Genomic DNA, 22,450 nt, shown 5'->3' on the forward strand with positions numbered 1-22,450 from the left:
TCCTATTAAGCTTTTAGGCTTTTAAGCAGCACAGTCCAGCTGAGATTCATTCTGGGTGAGGACACAGAGGCTTCCAATCTGAGGAAACAGGATCAGCTGAGGAACTGGCGAGTTGAGGTTAGCTGTGGCTTATTCTGCTTCTCTGATCTTCCAGCATTCACCCAAATACCTGGCTCCAGATTAATTAGACCTTTTAAGATCCGTGCTACATCTGGTGGTCTTGGAAGAGCAATGCCATTCTCTAAGCCTCTCCTTTTTCATCTGTCCAAATGCAGTGACATCCACAGCACAGAGCTGTTCTGAGACATGAAAGATACTTGTTATCAGATGTTTGTCATGCAGACACCATGGCACAGGCAAGAATGACCTCAGCTAGAAGCAGTGGCATTGTTTAGAAGGTAGGTCAGGTCCAGAAAGTTTTTGTGATTGTCTCCAAGCATCCCTTCTGTGTTCATATGAGGGACTGCTAATCAACCATAACCTTCATTTCCTTTGTCCATGGAAGCCTTTGTCATCAACTGAGGCAGAAGCTACCAGTTCAGTTGGTCTTTAAGGAACCTAGCTACCATCCTACTTAAAATAGCTAAGCTAGTCAGTGAGGAAACGGCATGTGAGTTAAATACCACCTCTGCCATTTATAAACAGTGTGATTATGAGAATATTAGTAGATTATTGATTGATGATCAGCTTTGGCAATTTATTTTGGGGATGAATCAGGAACAAGAACCAACTGTTGGAGGGGGGCTCCTTTAGAACAAGACATGGGTGAATCACTAAAGATCAGGGCTCAAAGACATTAGAGGTCAGGCTGGCCTCTCCACTGTACTCTGCACTTAAACATAGCTTTCAGCCAGGTCCTTTCAAGCCTTAGTGACAGCTGTGTCACAGTCTAAGATTTCGTCATGGTTCCTGCCAGCATTGGAAATGGGGGACTGTGAAGAGGTTCTTTCCTGTGTCTTGACTTAATATTTCTGTTAATTCTCCGAACAATCTCGACTGAAGCTTAATCTGTTTTCCGCTGAGTGCCCTTCAGCATCTGCTCCCTCCTGCCCTCTCTCCACTCTACTGAAAAAGCAAGGCTTTCTTAGGTGATAATACCTTAGGTGTTGGGGAACTGGAGAAGCAGGGGGTGCTGGGATAGGTGTCTAATGATGCAGCTTTTGTATGCTAAGGGGGTATGTCAGGAAGAATTGGGCAGAAATTCACAGACTATATGAGAGACTGCGTGAGAGAGGGAAGGTGTTGAGAAGAGAACATGAGTGATGGGAAAAGAAACACAAATTGATTAAGGCATGCCAAATGACATTTTCATTGATCCCTAAAACCCCTCCCCTCTTAATCTTACCATGATAATGAATAGAACCTGCTTTCTTACCGTATAATGGATATGTTTGTTGGAATGAAAATTGGAAAATATTGTTAACCTAAAATAGTCATTTGTACCTAAAAGGAATATCAAGTATGTCCAACACATTTACTGAACATTGGAAATATTCAATGTGGTCCTGAGAGCCCACAGTCCCTTTATCTGATCCTTTGCTAATGGTTTCTGTAACTCATCTTCCCTGGAGCAAAGAGCAAGAGATGCTGGAAATGAGCAGATGCAGCAGACAGTTGGTAAAACAGAGATTAAGTACAGACCCTTGCCAGGCTGTGTAGCCCTTACTCCTCACCAGGGCTCCACCTTTATTCCTTATCATGGCTCCATTACAGAGATCAGATCATGTGTGTAGATGATGAAGGGCAGGTGTCTTAGCTTAAATTATGGGTCCAAGATTATATGAGAAGCAAGGGAGAGAACTGGGATTGTAATCAAAGCTTGTGAAGTGTAATCTTAGAGGACAGTATCTGGTCTGGGACACAGTCTGGTCCAGAAAACTCTTTACTCTGCTTCCTGTTTCAACTTACGTTTTGTTTATAATTTCTTCTCCTGACCTACCACCCCATGCTTTGAATATAGGTCTAGTTTGGGGACCAGTAGTCTTTGTGTGACACTCTAAATCTTATAACACACACACACACACACACACACACACACACACACACACACACACACACACACACAGCTTTCTCCTCTCAAGAACTTGGGGATGACCAAGCTTGAGGGTGTGCTATATAATCACAAATCCAAAACCAAACAAACCTGTTGCCTAGTCAGAAATTGTGAGATGCTGGGAAGTTGATCTGGGTTTGGATACAGTGAGTCCCTTGTTCCCCCTTTTCACACACCCTGTGTGGAATTGCAGAGTGAGCAACTTGACTCCAGGGTAGGTGCAGTGAAGGGATGTAATTAGCCTATCAAACTCTGCTAATGTCTTGTAAAGTCACTCAAGTGAGAATGACAGATATATCAGTTCCACTTAGACCCTGCCACAGGGAGCATTGGGTTTCTTCCTTTTTTTTTTTTTCTTCCTATTTATTGAAGGTGGAAAGAGCAGAAGGACATAGCTTTGTCTGTGGTTTATTTTGTCAAACCAAAATGCAACAGAGAAATGCCACAGAATAGGTTTGTCCCTAGACTTAGACTTTACCGCTCTCCAAATTCAAAGCCTCTGTCTGAAGTCACATGTACTCACTGCACAGCGCTTGTCTGTCATCCCCCACTCTGATACATGCTCAGACACTTACTAAAAGGGGTCAGGTTTGCAGTTGGTTGGCAGCAAATGCAGCATAACTGCCACCAAAGACCTATTGGAAGCTTTTGTGTTTCTGTTTTGTGTTACAGAGTTTAGTACCAGGACTCATGCATATTTATTTTTATTTTTATTTTTTCAAAACAGGGTTCCTCTGTGTAGCTCTCACTGTCTGGGAAATCACTCTGAAGACCAGGCTGCCCTCAAACTCACAGAGATCCACCTGCCTCTGCCTTCCAAGTGCTGGGATTAAAGGCAGGCACCACCACATCCCGCCTCATGCATGATTTTTATGATGAACATTTACTAAAACACTTTTCTTTGTTCTGGGCACTTTTATGAGTCTCAGCATCTACAGCATTAAACATGACACTCTTTTCTCAGAGAACTTTTATCCTTATAGAAGAGATAGAAATAATGAGCAGATCAACAATGAAACAACTGGTGGTGATGGTATTTTACTAACTATAGGACAGGTAGTAATGTTAGGACGGATGGGGGGGGGGTGATGCACCATGCTCTCTAGTCATATAAGTGGGCAGGGATCAGGATTGTAAACATAAGGGGCTGTCTGGGAGAGGGGGGAAGGGAGGCTAGGGAGCTGGATGGAGAAAGGCCAGTGGAGCAATTTGACCTGCACCAGCACACTACTGTGTATACTGGGCAGCAGAAGTGGAGTCATTCTAGTTTCCCTGTGGGATGGAAGCCAACGGGAGCTCAAGGAGAGAAGGCACATGGAGTATGATACTCCTTGCCAGATGCTAAGAAGATGACAGATTTTTCGGGAGAAAACGGGGAGGCAAGAAAAAGGTACCATGGCAGTATCTGATGGAGAAGTGCTTTTGCAGCAGCCGATGTTAATTTTGTTACTAATTCATCTATTTATGCTTAAATTGTATAAGCTATGAACCTGGATCATTTTAATGACAAAATACAGTAAATATTTGAACATGATTGAAACCATAGCCACCTCAGAGTTTTCCCATTGACTGGAATTGGAGCTCTGTACCTTTAAATGATAAGCCATCATTCTCTATCTACTCTAGCATATGCACTTACGGGCATTTGACAGCTCTCCATACCTCATGTAGCTGGAACCATGCAATAACAGCTTGTTTCACTCAGCACAATGTCTTTGAGACATTAATGTGTTCATTAATGCTGTAGCATTTATAAGAGTTTCATTCTTTTTAAGAGAACAGTACTCCATTGTAAATATATTTTGTCTTTTTCATGTATCAACAGACACATGGGTTGCTTTTCCCTTTTAGCTGTTGTGAATAGTAACACTGCTTTGGGTCTGGGCACACAAATCCCTATGCAAATTCCCATTCAAACCTCTGGGCTAAACACCTTAGAAATGAAGTTGCTGTTATCATGTGGTATTTTCATAGTTCGTATTCTGGGAGATCCCCATGCTATTTCCAGCAATTCTATTTTAAAGGTGGATTTATCAGTAGTTGCTAAGCAATTTGTGTTAGGAATTCAAAAGCGAAAGCTTAGAGTTAGTTCAAGATTTTCCATTTCAAAATGGGAGAACTATGGGGCCAGATACTGGGGGTAAGAAACTCCTGGATCATTTTGGTATTGTGTGAGGGTTATGGATAGACAGAGAAGGCATTGTTCAAGGAATTTTGTATTTTTCGTGTATCTTAAACAGATGACACCATCAGATAAGCAATTTTATGTACTTATCTGTAATTCCAGGGTAAGGACTAGAAATGTGCTTCATATGCATTATCATTTGGCATGTAAATACTATTTAAAACTGTAAGACTAAATGCAGTCATTTAGTGGAATATAGCTCTGCATATTCTTAAACCTTGATCGAGCCCCACATTTTAGAGATTTGAGCAAGAAGGTACTAGCAAAGGAGGCTGAGGCGGGATCTCTGTGGTAGAAGAAATCCAGTAAATGAGTTTTTTCCTAAGCCATGAAAACAAAGTGTGTCATGTGGGAAGGAGTGATCAAGCCCCCTCCTCACCCTAGGGCAGGACTGAGGCATGAGTAACTGCCTGATGATTGGATTTGGCACAGTGAGGGAGCCGATGTACCTGATGAGGGTAATCTCAAGGACCCGAAAAGATGAAAGTTTGGTTAGTGATCTGAGATAAAAGTGGCAGATGCCATTCCCAATTCCATCCATCAACATTCAATTCAGAAGTGTCATCATTAAGGAAAGAGCAAGATGTAGCAACAGGTGGAAGTGGCTTCTTCGAGATTTGGGCGTAATGTATTTTCATAGAGGAGAAGGAGGAGTTGGTGTCGACTGCAAGGACACTTACCAAGGGAATATATGAAAGAAGAGAGGACAGGACTCCAAGTCCCACAGAAGAGGTGGTATGCCTTAGCCAGAGGTAAATTAAAAGATAGGTGGGTCCCACAAGGTTCTCTGATCTTTGCAAAGCGACAATGTACAGTCATCTATTGAGAGGAAGTAATAAGTGAGGGAGGGTGTGAGGGGTTTGAGGAGTGATCAAAATGGGAAGTGACCTCAGAGTGGTAGGCACGTGTCAAAGCCTTGCCTGGCACACTGACTTAGTTGGATATGAACCCTCAATTTTATTTCCATCCTATTGTGTGGAGAACATAGCGGTGTCTCTTTTGGCTCGGTCATTAGAAGAACCTTAATGCTAATTTCTACCATGGCCAGACTCACTTAAATTCTCCCAACAGTGTGCAATTTTCCTTCACATGCTCAACAGCATCTACTGTTGGTTGTTGTGCTTTCTTGATGAGCCTTCTGAATGTGGCTGTTCCTCAGAATGTTTGGCTTAGGTCTGAACTATGGCAGAAAGTCCTCCCTGCTCCAAGCTTCTCAGGGAACCTCAAACATATCCAGTTCTATTGGCTATTAAGCTAAACCAACTATAAGTGAAATAATCATCTTAGGAAATGTGGTTTCTTATTCTGATTTACTTTAGGGTACTGAAGTGTTTCTAAAGAAAGGAAATGGAGTTGAAATTCAGAACTGGAAAACTCAACTTGTTCTAGTAGGAATTTTAATATAACTCTCTCAATTTCTTTTCAGTTTCTTTCTTCTGGTACATGAATAAACCATTTTATCATACTGTAATTTTCTCTGAACTGATTTAGAAGTTACTTCATTATAGTTTAAAAAAACTGTGTAGTTAGAGTCTAAGCTTATGTAACTTATTACAGTGCTTAAAAATCCACTTTTTTTTTTATTAGATTTTCTCATATTCTTTCACTGATGTTGTGACAAATGAGCCCATTTACCATTTCATACCTTTCTGGTTTGGTTCCTTTGTGTACCTTTCCTCATCCTCTCCGTCCCTGAGGGAACAAGGTCTCATTTCTCTCTCTGTTATCTGAGCACGGTGGCTTACCTAAGTAGATAAATACAGGGAGAGGAAATATAACATTGAAGTAAGAAAGCATATTCAACCAATTATTCATCTCTCTGATTTCTCTATATTATTGTCTAAGTTTCTAGATAGATTCAGGGAAACCTAGTGGACAAAAAGATAAGAAAGTCCAAAAAGAGTCAACCAAGATACTCAAGTACTTAATATAAAATTAACATAATATGAAATCTGTGCTGATTCATCTCTGTCATACACCCTCATAGACACAGGCAAAGAGATATTGACATTGGCCTTGCCATACACAACTGTTTCATGCCCAAGCCTCTTGTTTTCCTGGAAAACAGTGATATCAACTGATACAGTCTGAAAATGGCAGGAAGAGCCTGATGCCTGGGTTACCTCCAGCTTCCTGTTACAGGGAGTTTTGATGATGTACAGTCGGCCTGTACTGTTGGATTCCCCCTTACTGTATGCTAGAATTTCCCTGGGTCTCTTTTAGTGACCACCACAGACCATGACTCTATGTGCTGTCTAGGAAACCATCCCCAGCATCAAGGAAGTCATGAACCTAACTGTGAAGAAGAGTTATATATAAGTGTGACACATATTACAGGGAGGTCAAAACCACATCAAAGCATTTGGTCCAGCATTGGAAAGTCATAGAAGGTTTCTTGGAGGAAGTGAAATCTCTGATGCCCAGGGTAAATCTGCTGTGTCTCAGAGTGGCAGTGAGAGGGTCTGATTCAGGCTAAAGAGCTATGAGTACAGTAACAAGTAGGCAAGGGTTTGCAGGAAATATGTTAGAGGATCCTACATGTGTACATAGCTGGAGCACAGAGCCAGATAATGCAATAGCTTCTATGACATGTGTGAATTTGGACTTATTAATTCTTCAAACAAAGGGTGTGGAGACAGGTCTGCAATATTACAAGAGTGCTTCACCACAGCAACCTGCAATTTGAAGACCTGTTATACTACCTTTTTAGTAAATTATACCCTGTAGCACAGAAAAGAATCCTGCCACAGAGAAAGGTGATCCCTCTATGGATCCAGAATGAATTTAACATGCCCACGGCATGAAAGGGAATTTTCAGGACTCATAACTTAATTCATGCCACATGATTGCTGGATGTAGCATGTACTGACTTCTGTTTATAAGTAAGTTTTTTTTAGGTTATTGATTTTTGTCAAGAAAAGATGATGCCCAGCCTTGGTCTGTCAAAAAATAAGGTCATTTTTTACTCTGACAACATAAAAGCCACATGACCACGCTGATAATGTGTTCCCAAACCCGTTTTACAATTTTCCTTCCTAATGGCTTTTGTGGATCTAGGAAGAAGTATTTTAATGGCACATTATGGAAGGGTAGTTAAAATCTGAGCACAGAGAATTTTGGGCTGTTATAAACTATAGTGCTAGTCTCAGAATGAGGAGAACTGCCCAGTGTAATCATTTAATGAGGATATCTAAAACACTGTAGTCATCAATGTTCACATCTGTCAACACAAACTCCTTTCATTGGAAGAGAGTGGTTTTCTCTTCCCCTTATCATCTTTTTGGTTTTGTTTTTCATTTCTAATAACAAAGATACATTTTAAAGGTATACAATATGATGCATTGACAAATATATACATAATAAAATGAATATTACTATCAAGCAGATTGCCATTACCTTCTCATGCAATTACCTTTTCAGCTTTGAGTTGAGCAAGTCAGAAATTGACCAGCTTAGCAAATTTCTACTATACAATGCAATATATAGTAATTATAGCTATCATGTTATACACTAACTTATAGACAATTTGTCTCTTTTACTACCCTGAGTACAATAATTAAGCAATTAAAGGCATTACATCATGTGTAACTGGAGTTTCACAAGAAGACAATGGATAATGTTACTCATGCTACTTTATGTCAATGTAAATGTCCCATAAATTCCTGCTGACCAATACTTTCATGCTATAGCAATTAAGAGTCTTTGTGCATGAGACAAGCCCAGGTTCAAAACCCAATTCTTCCATTTATTGATCTGTGACCTTGGTTGAATCCTTAGTTTTCTAATCTACACAGCTAATGTTAACTGTCTCATATTCTATAATAGGATGAAATGCTAGTATAATGTTTAAACCCTAAATAGGATCTATTGAGCATTTTTGCTTTTACCATATGGCTCTGTTTGTTTTATTATGAACAACTTTATCTTTTCCTTATTTCCTCCTCTAGGGATATGAAACCTGACAATATTTTACTGGATGAACATGGTAAGTAAATGATTTGCTTGCAATCATCCATGTGAGAGGTATTTACAAACACATTGATCATCCTAGCTTGATTCAGTTGGCATATACATATATATATATATATATATATATATATATATATATATATATACACACACACATATCTTATATACATTTCATCTGTGTGTAGGAGAGACTAGATAGGAAAACTTTATAGCAGTGTAATACTCCAATAATAGACTCTTAAATAATATTGAGATAAGTAACACGATGAGAAAGTCATTCTTTACTTTATTTTCTTCCAGTGCTACATTTCTTCCAGAAAACTATCTGGTTATTTTAGTACTACTTTTCCTAATATCTCCCAGTGAAAGATAGAGCTAATCTGAATGCAGAGCATTTGTCAGGTAATGGTATCCACCAAGTAACTGAGATGATTCTGTTAGTGTATTCTTCCATAGTTTGCACCTCACGAAGGCAAATTCCTTCCACACATAAGAGATTATCAAGTCTTAAGTTCAATTTTTTTTTTCAGTTAAGAAAATAAATGAGCTTAAAGAAAAAATGTAATGTAGGTAAAAATGGTTTTATTGGGCCCAGATATAAAATTGATAGTGGAAAATGGCAGTAATCATGAAGGGGATAGTAGCTGCCTAAAGTACAAGCTCACTGGCTAAATATAAAATTTTGTGGCTCGGCAGTGATGGCACATGCCTTTCATCCCAGCCCTTGGGAGGCAGAGCCAGGTGGATCTCTGTGAGTTCGAGGCCAGCCTGGTCTATAGAGCAACATCCAGGACAGGCACCAAAAACTACACAGAGAAATTCTGTCTCAAAACAAACAAACAAACAAAAAACCCAATACAAAAACCAAAACCAAGATTTTGCCAAAATAATGAAATAGGCATGGTTTCTTTATAGCATGTTTTAACATTTTTATTTTATGTGTGTAAGTGTTTTTCCTGTGTGTATATCTGTGTACCATGTGTGTGCACCAACAGCAGAGGATAGAAGAAGGAATAGGATCCCCTGAACCACTCTGTGAGTGCTGATAATCAAACCTGGGTCTTAACCATAGAGACTCCTCCTCAGCCCTCTTCTCAACATTTAAAAAAGTCTTTTTGGCATTATTGGTACTACATCAGGGGATACTGTAGGGCATACAGCTTGCCTGCTGTAAATGGGGAGTACTGACGGTGGGCACTGTTGGCAATAAGTGTTTCTAGGCTCTTGGCATCTCATGAAGATAATTGAGAAAGTGCACACAAATGGCAAAGCAGTTTCATTTAAAGGCAGTAGAAGATACACTGCAAAGAAGCAGTAGCCTACTGCAGCTGGAGTGTCCGAGAGCCCCAGTTATGGTTTGAGGCTTCATTTTTATGCAGCTCAGGAGAAAACGTTGGTTGCTAGGAGGATCTTTCTGTTTTGATTGATAGGATTGAATGATGTAAGCTCCTTTTACTATGTTTTCGCCCATAGTGCATCTGATTTTAACCATATACATGTCTAATTTTGCACAAGCATAAAATAGTAAATAGAGGATTTTACCTAAAAGCTCACTCAGAGGACACAGTTACCTTAATGTACATGAGCCCCAAACCAGTTTGAAGTAATGGCTGTCTTAGTTAAAGTTTGTTTTGCTGCGACAAACACCGTGATCAAAAGCAAGTTGGAGAGGAAAGGGTTTATTCAGCTTACACTTCCACATTACTGTTCACCACTGAAGGAAGTCAGATTAGGAACTCAAACAGGTCAGGAACCTGGAGGCAGGAACTGATGCAGAGGCTATGGAAGAATGCTCCTTACTGGCTTGTTTCCCTTGGCTTGCTGAACTTGCTTGTCAAGTTGACACACAAAACCAGCTAGTACACTGACTAATCTCTCTTCCTCCCCCATTCCTTACTGTATCTTAAAACATGATCAAATGGAAATGGGTCTTGCTATAGGAGAGTCAAAGAGCAATTCACTTTATTGTTTAAAGCAGCAGGTACATGCAATATCAATCCAGGTGGGGGGCCCTGCATTACTAGGTGCATTATTAGGAAGTAGTCTGTGTGACTCAAGCCCTGTGGAGTCCCAGGGTGCTTAGCTGCCCTCACCTGACTTCACAGTGGCAGTTTCACCCTTGTTTCGTGTTGAAAAACTTCTGTAAAGCAAACCTGAATCTGTGAAGAGCCTTATGTTTTCAACTTTGATAAGCAGGATTTGCAATTAAAACTGAAACTTCAAGGACCATCCTTCCCTTATTATTTATTTACCTTCTTGAATTGAGACTTGATTTTTTTTCCCAGCCCCATCTAGGCTCAGAGAGCTAAGAAACACCTTTGTTCACGGCCTCTAATCTCAAAGCGCAAAGTCATTACTTATTTATGGACTGTCTGAAGGGATTTCCCCGCCCCCCACTTCCTTCCAATGTCTTATTTCTTTACCGTTATAGCTTCTGACATTTTGGAACACATTTCTGAGATTCAGAGCAATGCTGGGACTTAGCATGAAGGTGACCTTCATGAAAACACCAGCTCTCCCAGACTTCTAGGGGAGGCATGATCCTCCCATGCCTGGTTTAAATACACTATGAATTTTTATTACTGGAGAGAAGGGCAGCCTGCACACGCCACCCTTTTGTTATTTAGACAAAAAGCAACTCTGCCACCAAGCTTTTGGGAAAACATGGCTGACCTAGCAGAAGCAGGTTTTGGTCTACTCCTTACATTTCATGACAGACAGCTGCCCGTAGTATCCCTTTATCATTTGTAAGACTCTGAGGAGACATGTAAACATGGAAACATTTTTCACTCCAGTTTAATCTTGGTTCTTAGAACATGTGTGGTCATGCTTTTACTACATATGTACCCATCATCCTTCATTTTACTTTCTCTTCATCATTGTCTTCCTCATCGTCATTATTTTTTCTTGGAAATTTAGTGATTGCAGATTAGGAAGAAAGTGAGTGAATCAATTACTTTTCAAGTTTAGCCCCACAGAGAGTCTACTCTTGTGAAAGACTGATGATAGTGTTGTTTAGAGTCTGAGTACCAGAGCTGGATTACTTTAAAACCCAGTTCACTTCTCACTAGCTCTCAGAGTTTGGTCAAGTTGCCCAAAGTCTCTGTGCCTTTGTTTCTTAGAAAACAAGAACATATTGGAATCCTTTTAAGCACCGACACAACAACACTGACAATGTATGGTGCAATGTCAGCCATAAAAACAAACAAATGAATGAACAGAAACCGTTTAGAACAAAATGGGAGTGGAGCTTCCATGAGATTGTAAAAGCTTTCAGAGCTGGCCAAGGACTGTGTTGATGATGTTCTGTGTGGCTTTGTGTAGAGCAGTATGTATCTGATATAGCTCAGATCTCTACAGACAGAGTCTACGAAAGTTAAGCGATTACTAGTCTTCCCCAGAGAATTAGTTGGGCTTTTAAGATGTGATGTACCAATTATCCTTTTCTTGTTGAATTCTGGGTTTAAACAAGGTCATTTTACCTTAATCTTCAAGTAACTCTACTTGTAACGGTCCATCCTGTTTTCCCTCATTTACACAGTCATCTGAGGTCACTACTCTTGGCATTTTCATTCTGGTTTGGGCTTTGTGGCTTGGGATGTGGAAACTTTCTTCCTAGCCTTCCTGAGGGACAGTTCCAGTGTCCCAGATCATGGGAAAATCTCCATTGCCCCCTTTCACTCTCCAGGCTTTGATTTAAACAATGAGTAGCAACAACAGCCGCAGGAACTACATTGTATTCCTGTTCTGAACTCACCTTCAGAATTGTTGCTATTAATAAAAGAAAAGATTATGAGTGAGATAGAAGCAGACCTGGTGAAAAGTCTGGGATCCATTCTGGAAACCCTATCCTGGAGCTCCCTTTCTAGGAAAAGATCATTGTTTTGATGTCATTTTCACTTAGATTACAAATAATTTAGGACTTCAGCACTGCTCATGAACCAAAATTATTAGTCACTTTTAAGTGACTGCATTCCCAAGCCTGTCTCCTCCAAGCTTCTGATGTGATTGTTCTTATGAGAATCAGCTGGACCACAAACCAATGCTTGCCCCTTGGAGTAGCAGCTGTTCTGATTTCCCACGTTCCTCTTAGAGCTTAGTGTCACTGATCTCTGCCACCACGTTTTCAGTATTTCACCCCTGGCATGGAGAGATTAGCAACTGAGAAGGACAGCTGTGTAATTTTTCTTACATGCCTCCCCCTGTGCTCATCCTTCCACATGAGTATGGTATACATCCTATGGCTCCTGTCTTAGTTCACCTGTGCTCAGTAAAAGGATGAAGCTTTGTTTTATTCTAATGATTCATATTGTTCATTTTCACCAGCATGTGGTGGCATTCGTGTGAAATCATACAAGATAGAGTCTTTTTTTTTTTGCAGTGTGAATAAACATCTCTTATGAATCAGCATTTGACATAAAAAATGTTTTTCATTTTGAACACTCAAGTTACTGCTCTCCCCAGGTATCTCACTTATACTAATTCAGAGCCAATATGGCACCAGGTCTTGGATGAATCGGAGCAAACTGTTGTGATACGTATTTTCACATCCTACCAGTTGAATTGGCCAATCCAATTCTATCACTTACATAGTGTCTAAAGAACTTGTGTTTTTCTTAAGTTAGTCGGGAAATGAATGTTATATTTAGAGGAACAATAATATCTGTCTGGCATATCAAAGACTTTGGTGATTATAAAATTGTACATAATTTAGCTTCCTAATATCTGTAGTCACAAGAGAGGGAGGTGAAAACTCATTCTTGAGAATGTGAATGAACGGAGCCTTCTGTCTTATCAGCTTCCTCCATGAAGAGTCCCAACACATGCTGAAAAAATCCAAGAAAGCATCCTATTTAAAATGTAAGACAATACATGTGGCCCCAGATAATGATAATCACATCTTAGCTATAGCTGAGAATAGCTGACATCACAGGAAAATTCTATTTATGGCACATACTGTAAACACTTGCAAACATGGATGTTTTAACAGTTGTGGCCATTGCCAACTGATTAGGTACGGTGTCTTAGAGGGATGAGTTGAGGAAAGGGGCCTCAAACTGAACACAGTGAAGAAGAATACAGATAACAGTGATAGCTGATCTGAACAGCCATGAAAGATGAGTTCAGGTTATTTAAGCTGTCCAAGGTAGAAACTCTCCCCCACATATCTAGATCAGGAAGTCCTTAGTCTTGTATGAAAAAAAACTTTACAGCAAAACATCCTACAATGCTGAGGTCAGCACCAAAGCAAAGACAATGGATCTAGTATCTCTATAGTGTTAAGGTTGGTCACTTTATTCCAGGAGTTGCTTGGAGCCCTGGGTTGTGGAAGAAGGTATAGCATTCCCTCATTCTCAAGGAAAGTCCTGATTCCTTCCATCAGCATCATAGTGAACCCATCCCTCTTTCCAGCCTTGGAAGTCACCCTCACAGTGCAAGAGAGAGCTGACAGGCTAAGCTCAGAACAGAAGCACCCATGGGAGCTGAGGCTCAGCTTTGCCCATGGCACTGGGAAGTTGTCACAGCACCAGCTAGAGCTCCTATAAATCCTAGATCTCACATATTTCCTTCACATCCTGGCAGGGGAAGATGTCTGAGTCCATCAAAAACTACATGTTCAAGTTACTCAGTCCTTTGGTTTTGTGACAGAACACACTTTAGGAGGTTCAGAATCTGAACCAAAATGTCACTAGAACAACATCTAGATCCTAAATCAATATCTAGATCTTAATTTTAATCCAGCCATTTCTGGATCCTATAAACTTAGCTATCAGCCAGTTACCTATACAACAGGGACCACTTAGCTGGGACAGTGGTGACAGCATTGTGAAAACTGAAGGAATCGTGTACAAGTGTTAGTAGATACTCATCGTTCATTCACTCGGCCACGTTGAGCAGAAGACAGTCAGTGCTGACTGGGTTTGTCTTTTTGGGGCCAGTTTCCCCCATACTTACTTTGTAGTCTTGTGAGACTTGTCTCACTATTCCACTGAGCCAGGTCTTCTTTCAAAACAATGATGTCAAGCTCTCTGTGACATCAGCTTCACCTGAAGGGCTTGTTTAAATGCTGGGACATTGACCTTCCTGTTCCTGACCCGGAAATATGGAGAAGCTCAGAGTTTTGCATTTCTTACAAGTTCCTGAGTGACATTGATGCTTGTGGTCCAGAGAACAGGCTTCAGGATTGGGTGTATCCAAAGCATCCTTTACATTCTACTCCAACACAAGTCTAGGCAACAATACACTGAAGATGGAAAACCTCCTCAGGTTTTAGGGAAAGGTTCCATGCCTGACTGCTCATGACCGTCTTCTGGAGTTTTTTGTTTTCAATGCAGATGCCTGGCTTTCCTGTCTTTCCAGTTGTAGTTGGAGGGGAGTGAGAAAGGCATGTGTGTTTTGCAAAAACTATAACTTAGTTTCTCATGATTGTTAACAATTCTGGTGCCCTGATGAGTGCTGGGCTAAGTCTCCCATAGTCACTTGTGGCTGTCTTTCATTTTCCCATAACCTTACCTAGTAAGAAGACTACAGTCAGAGAGCATAGGTGACTTTTTCAAGGTGACTTAGCTGGTTAGTGGTGGGGACTAGACTTAAAGCCACACATCCTGACTCCAGAGAACAGGCTCAAAATGAGGCAATTTCAGGCCCACCTAATCTGCATCAAATTCTAAAGTTGTCCAATATTTGGAGCATGATTTACAGAGAAATAGAAGTAAAGAACTATGTTAAAGAGAGCTAGTGAAATCATTTATTGATGTGTTTTGGCCAAGAATACTTTAACTTTCATTTTAACAAATGCTGCTTTTACCTAATGAAAATGCCATACAAACAAAAAAGAAAGTACTTTCTGCACAAAACAGAGCCGTGTTGATGGAGAGAGTGAGAGTTTTCCTTAGTGATGGGCTGGATGGGCCGAAGCAGGCTGTGGAGTTTGATGTGGGGAGCTTGGACTGGTGACCCCGAAGGAGAATAAAGTGGTATTCCCTCTTCTACCCCTATTTGATCAAAACAGCCAACACATGGAAACGGGAATGCCAACACTCCCAGAACCTAGCAAGGCAGATAACTATTGTGTCAACAGCTAACATACAACTTAGCTTGACTTTCCTGCTCTGCCCATTTTCTTCTTTCAGCTGTATATGCAGAAACCCCCGGAACATTATGTAAGGTATATTTCCTACCAAACTTAAGTGCTACACACACATTTTATTGCTGTGTGTTGCAACCCAGAGAGACCTGTTTATTGCTGTTTTCATAACTCAAAGAGTCCTTAGACGTCATCTAATATACCCATTATTTTTTAATGTGGGGAAATTTAGGCTCAACGTAGGAAAAGGACTTAATGTCTACTACCAGTCGGGGACAGAGGTCTGGACACAGACCATATCTCCTGGCCCCCAATCCCTTTAAATAAAATTCTGAAGTTTGCCTGTTGTCCCTTAATAGAATTTACTTTGTTAGAAGTCACTGAAGGCAACATACCCTGTCTGCCTCCCCCATACAAATGGGGTTTTAGAAAGGAGAACAGCAGCAACAAAAAAAAAATGTGTTTTCATATCCATGCCAGTAGTTTTACTTGTATTTTTTAAGTGATCTCATAAGAGATTATGAGAATTGTGATACTTTCAGAGACCCTGGCTGTGACCTATACGGTATATATAAGATAGGCAGTTTAGACTGGTGTCAGCAGACAATAACACCCAGAAGAGTTCCTGGAGCATGAACTCGTCTACTACATTTCAAACAATCTAAGGTTGTACTACAAGTTTATAGTCAGAGACTAATGGCTGCGTGTCATGCTCTGGCTGCTGCAGACCTGCTGGTTTAAAATTTCATTGGCCTAGAGGATGGAATAAGAGAGCTTTTATTGCCTGTACTCAGTTGCAGCTAGCATACCAGAACTAACAGGCTAAGCATCCAGATCTTTTCAATTAGATGGATGGCTGTTCTTCTAGGTTGAAGGGATTTAACATTCTCCTGGTCTTCCTCTCCCTGCAGGGCATGTGCACATCACAGACTTCAACATTGCTGCTCTGCTGCCCAAGGAGACTCGGATCACCACTGTGGCTGGCACCAAGCCTTACATGGGTGGGTGTGAGCAGCTTCACAAGTGTCTTTCATTTGGAAGAACTTTTGTTTCTGATTCTTCTAGATACCATTTGCTGAGGGTCAAGTTCCAAAGGACTTGGATCTGGAGCAGACAGACTCCTTTCTGGTTGGCTTTATCTGAGAGACTGCTGATGTCATAGGTCTGAAGTGAAGCACCTACATTAGCAAGCTACATGGGATGACCTTGACACAGCAGGGACATCTATCACATTCTACACATGCTAGTTTGTGACATAATTAGTTGTCTATCCATTTCTGAACAAAAGTATGAATTTAGTCAATAGCTAATTACCTGTATATGTGGAAGGGTTTTGACATGATCACGACCCATTAAAAAGCAACACACACGCAATGTCTTTACCTCATGGAACTTACATGCCAGTAGGAGAGATCCAAAACAAATCAAACAAAAAGAATCAGAAATAAGTAACACACGAGTAATAATTTTAGTGTTATTTAAATTATACTGTATGCATGCACAATGTGGTAAAGTTTCCAAAGTACCTTCCCAGTTATGAGATTAGCTTCAATTTTGTTTCCACAGCAATTTCATGAGTTAATTTTCTAAATAGGTTATGCCTAAGAACTGTTCGGTTATGTTCACTCCTTCATTTACCGTGATATATGGAACCGGTTTTTGCCTTGATGATTAAGAATTTAACAGTGCAGGTCTGGGAGTCAAATAGCCCATAAAAATCTACATTTAATTGTAGCGACAAATCAGCTACAAACTTTACCTTCAATTGTCAGGGCTTTCATCTGCAGAGAAACACTGTTTCAGTAGAACTTGCTATACCCCCATGTCTGCTCTGGGAAATAAAGAGAACTATTTTTCAGGAGACATGTGGTTCTCACAGTAATGAAGTGTATCCCTTTTCACATCACTGCTACAGATGTGAGTTAATTCTCATAATTATCTGTTAATTCTTGGTTTGGCTGTAATATCAGAATCTTAACACTCAGATTTGGGTTAGATGTCTGTCTGCTGGGCTTGCTGTTTCCTGAGTTGACAGACCCTAATTGTTCATGAGGGTTTCTTGACTGTGGGGACACACATCAACAGCAGAAGAGAGAACTTGACTGTTTTGGTGTGTGGGGAGGGATTGGTAAAACTTGTGGTCCAGCTTCACAGGGGTATCTCCAGTGCTGGGTTACAGCTTAGAAAGGAGACTCATGTCTGTATGCCTCACTGGAGATGCCACCAGTTGCAGTACAGACTACCTGCCACAGACTTTCTAAGGGTAGATTGTCCTGTCATCAACAGGCTCACAAAGTCATCAGGTCACTGCTGTGCAAGCTGAAATGACAAGCTCTGCCAACTCTGTGGCATACTCATCATACTTGTAGTAGGAACTCGTGGTCCCTTTTGTATGTTCAAACACAAGCAGTACTTGCTAGGAAACAAGAGATGGAGGTGTGTAAGAACCAGCCCAATCCTCCATCCCTACACCGAGGTTTGAAAATCCAGCCTGGTGAGGTGGGTGACTGAGCTCTGACAGACTACTTTCAGGATTCACCATACTAAAATTTAAGATATTTGAAGCATTATAGTAAGCAAAGGGATTAAAATGTGTTAGGTTGTGATAAATGATAAGCTATCAATGGGCTGGGGTGTGGTACTAACCAGTTACAAGACATTCAACAATGCAGGATTACTAGCATATGATAGGAGAAGGAAACCCAGTCTCTGCATCTCTCTTCCTTAGTTAAGATCTTAAAGCTACTGAAGCTGAAGGGATTCAGTAAAGGGTAGAATGGATGAAACAAGCTAGATACAGCTAGAGAATTTCATAGAAAAAGTTCTGAACAAGGAAAAGAACAATGCCACTTTCAATTTTTTCCTACCAGTTTTTCATTCTCTTTCCTCCATGTAAGGGGGGGGGGGTCATTCTTACATGAAAGGCCACTACAAGATTGTCTCAGGGGCGGGGGAGGCCTTATTATATGTAACATTTGAACAACTACAGACTACATGGCTCTCAATGACCAGGGGGTAGAATAAATTTCTTTTGTCACTTCTAAAATAATGAGCACATATAATTCAGCCCATTTTTCTGCCTAAAACCCATGGCACTCTAGTGATAAAAGGGAGTATCCAGGCCTGCTGGTCTGTCCAGTTTATTCCCCAGGTTTCCACATTATAGGCTATTTTCTTGGCGCCAAATCATAAAGCGTGCATCTGAGGTTTCTTGGGATGGTTTCCATGGTGACAGAAGCACAGGAGGACCACATTCTTTCCTCTCCCCAGTCATTTTAAGTGTAATATCTGTATAATTTAATTTTTTCGCACTTGTCATTTCTAGCATCTTCAAAGGATAGAACAAGGAAATTGGGATCCAGACACCAGGCCAGGCACCATCACACTTTCACACTTTTAATGGGCAATTGCTAGTATTTATCAAACTCTTCCTGTGGACCAGACAATGTGTTAGATAATTTATATCCATTTATCCATTTATTTTTCTCAACCTGACCTATAAGGCTGACTATACCTATCATTTTTACATGAAGACAACCCAACACTCAGCAATTTACCACGATCTGTACAGTAACAATTAGTCATCTTGAAATGAAAGTCTTAGCCTTAAGTCAAGCTTTGTCTGGCTTCAGATATTGGGAGGCATATGGGGTGAAATGTGTGCTGGGTAATTTCTACTCATGATTCTGTAAGAGCTGAACCAGTTTAGCTTGCCCATCATGTTGGAAATGTTTTCCATTGTATTCCAAAAGGAATATGTGAAGGACATAGCCTATGGCTTTACCTACAACTGCTTTTGCCTCTGTTTTTTTGTTTTGTTTTGTGGGTTTTTTGATAGATCACTTTTCATGAAGAATTATGGATAGGAGCCTTCTTTTTCTTTCAAAATTGTATTCATATAATTTAGCAAACTATACCTTCTGGTAATTTAGTAGCACCCACTTTACAATGGTGGTGTAGAACTCTAGCAATTAACTAGAAAGAGAGAAAGAAAGAAAGAAAGGAAAGGAGGAGGGAGGGAAAGAAGGAGAAATGAAGAAAGGAAGGGAGCAGGGAAAGAAGGAAAAAAGGAAGGAAGGAAGGAAGGAAGGAAGGAAGGAAGGAAGGAAGGAAGGAAGGAAGAAATAAAAAACTAAGAAGACAGAAGTCGGGGCTGAATCAAAGATGCGCTGAGAGGTGGGTCTTCCACCTGCTCTTACCTTCTGCCTCCTATTCCACCTCACTACTCTCCTTAGAACTGTGTGAGTATAATCCAGATCAATTAGGAGTTCACCAATTAAAGCCTTCTCCCTATTAGAGGAGAAACTATGTGTGTGTGTGTGTGTGTGTGTATGTGTGTGTGTGTGTGTGTGTGTGTGTGTGTGTGTGTGTGTGTGTGTGTGTGTCCACTATGAAGAAAAGTACAGAATGCTGACAAGCAAGAAGTAAATTAGTTCTCCTACCAATAGGTGTTTATAGTTTCCTTTTGAATGGTTTTCTCTATGTACAAACACATTTATCTTTACATTTTTAGAAACTGGATGAGATTAAATTTCTTTGATGTAAATATCCATTTGATAATGTAAAGGTAACAACAATTGCTAGCATGTAGTAAGCATTTACGATGTCCTGGGTGCTTTCTTACATCTTTAATATTTATTACATTGTTAAAACAACTCCATATGACAGATTTTACTACTATTTTTATTTCTACATTAAAAAAATCCAACCCAGAGAGAAAAATGACATGATCATAACCACAGAGCAAGTGATTGACAGAGCATGAAATTAAACCTGAATCTAGAAACATCTAGCCTGGAATGTTTGGGGAGATGGCAGTGATAATGGTGTAATGACTGACATTTCTAGCATGCCGGGTACATTCTGGGAGCAGGCCTTGGATCACTCACTCTAAATACAATTCTGTAAGGCAATAACTGCTGCTGTTTCCACTTTAGAGGTGAGCAATCTGAGCAGTTAGCATGGTCTAAACCAGCGGTTCTCAACCTGTGGCCTGTGACCTCTTTGGGAAGGGAGGCTCTAATGACCCTTCCATGCGGGTCATATATCAGATATTTACATTATGATTCATAACATCAGCAAAATTACAGTTATGATGTAGCAATGAAATAATTTAAGGAAACAAGAATAATGTTTGAGGGTCACCACAACATGAGGAACTATATTAAAGGGCCGCAGCATTGAGAAAGTTGAGAAGCACTTCTGTGAGCCACCTGATGCCCTTGGTTCAAGTCAGTCAACACACTTCTTTCCTCTGCCCACAGAACCTGAGTCTTGTCTGATGACTAACACTGTTCATTTTTCCATGTCAGGAAACAGAACTAACATTCTGTTAGTATCATGTGCTACAGATCAGAGTACATCACAACAATGTGTCTCGCTTCCTGTATTCTTGAGTACTTGGTTGTTTCTCAGTTTGAAATATAATTTTGTAATAGAAATCTTGTTAGCAGGATCATTTCCACCAACTTCATTATTTCTTTGTGATGACTTCTAGTATAAAATAATGTCTTCTATGCTTGAGGATCATTGAGAGTAACTTTGGGTTTTTACCAATATAAAAAGCAGGAGGGGCCAACAAGATGGCTGAGCAGGCAAAGATGCTTTGTGTCAAGCTTGAAGACCTGAGGTAGATGCTTGGACCCCACATAGTAGAAAGAGAGAGGTGACCCCTACAAGCTGTCCTCTGACCTCCACATTCACATCACAGAATGGAATGTGCACAAGTGTACACACACACACACACACACACACACACACTATCAAAAAATGGTAAATATGTGTTGAATTAATAGTTGCTTTAATTTATCCATTCACACTATATTCATATTTCAAGATGTATTGTACACAATGAACATATATAAATTTTACTTATTAACTAAAATTAACATTGCAAGAAAGAATTCCTGGTTACAGGACACACATGCTAAGGTCTCTACCTGAAGGTTCATATTGATTTCTACTTGTGCCAGAAGAACATAAGATATGAACTTCCCTGCATCCTCACCTGTGCCCAATTTTCAGGACCTCAACCTCCCCAAAAACAATTAGCAGGAGTGGACCACATTGTGATTTTGAAATCCATCTCTGTGGCTTTTTATGTATTTCATGTTCATAGGATCTGCTCATTTTCTTATTGGGTCTGCTTTTCTCCTCTGCTTTGTACTTCTTAGTGATTATGTAAATAATCCCTTCCTTTACACATTGGGGATATTAAATCCTAACTCCTACTGTGTAGTATCTGTTGTTATTGTACATGAGTTATCTGTCTCCTTAATTTGTCAGTGTTAAGATTCAGTTTTTGAGGCAGACTCTTTCCATGTTGCTCTGGCTGGCATGGAACTTACTATGAACTAAGATTTCAAACATGCAGCAGTCTCCTTGCTTTGTCTCCTGACTGATAGGATTGCATGCATGTGTGCTGAACTTCTTGTTAATATGATCCAACTACTCATCTTTGTTAGGACTCACGCCCAGGGCCTGGCACATGTGGAGTACATGTCCTGTCTCTCAGGTTTGCTTGTGGACTTGCTTCAGGGTTTTTGTCATGGATACGGTTCTTAGCTAGATCTTCTTATTCCAGATCATAGAATTAGTTTGCCTAAGATTTTATTTATTCTATTCATTTTTACTTAATATCAGTTCTACACTACTTTCACTGAACGTACATTTAGTAAAAATCTTACTTTATTTTTGTTAGGTTATTAGGTAATTATTTGGAAATTCTGTGTGAAATTAAAGCCCTCCCATGACAATTTGAAAATCATTAATCATGGCCAGGCAGTGGTGGTGCATGCCTTTAATCCCAGCACTCGGGAGGCAGAGCCAGACAGATATCTGTGAGTTTGAGGCCAGCCTGGTCTACAAATCAAGTTCCAGGAAAGGCGCAAAGCTACACAGAGAAACCCTGTCTCAAAAAACCACAAAAAAAAAAGAAAAGAAAACCATTAATCATCATTTAAGTAACTTCATATTCTAATATCTGTACTCTGGGGTTTTCAGTATTAATTGCCATAACTTTATAATGTAGGTTAATGTATGGGATATAAGGGGTTTTTTATGTTCTTTTTCCAAAACTCATCATTTTCACAGTTTACTCAAGAATTGAAGTAATTTCTGTAAAATCTTGTGAGTTATTGTCATTATATTATAGAAT

The 22,450-nt window shown here is 40.1% G+C and overlaps 1 protein-coding gene across 2 annotated transcripts in view; it reads left to right on the top strand.

Moving 5' to 3' along the window:
- Positions 1-22,450, top strand: part of Stk32a (serine/threonine kinase 32A) — a 147,693-nt gene that overhangs the window by 75,817 nt on the left and 49,426 nt on the right. For both annotated transcript variants that reach the window (XM_036204427.1, XM_036204428.1), the window contains exons 6-7: positions 8,186-8,223; positions 16,206-16,295. In XM_036204427.1, the coding sequence (XP_036060320.1) occupies positions 8,186-8,223; positions 16,206-16,295 (128 nt within the window). The remainder of the gene's footprint in view (positions 1-8,185; positions 8,224-16,205; positions 16,296-22,450) is intronic.

The sequence above is a fragment of the Onychomys torridus genome, chromosome 13 (assembly GCF_903995425.1).
Source record: "Onychomys torridus chromosome 13, mOncTor1.1, whole genome shotgun sequence".
In the NCBI taxonomy this organism is placed as follows: Eukaryota; Metazoa; Chordata; class Mammalia; order Rodentia; family Cricetidae; genus Onychomys; species Onychomys torridus.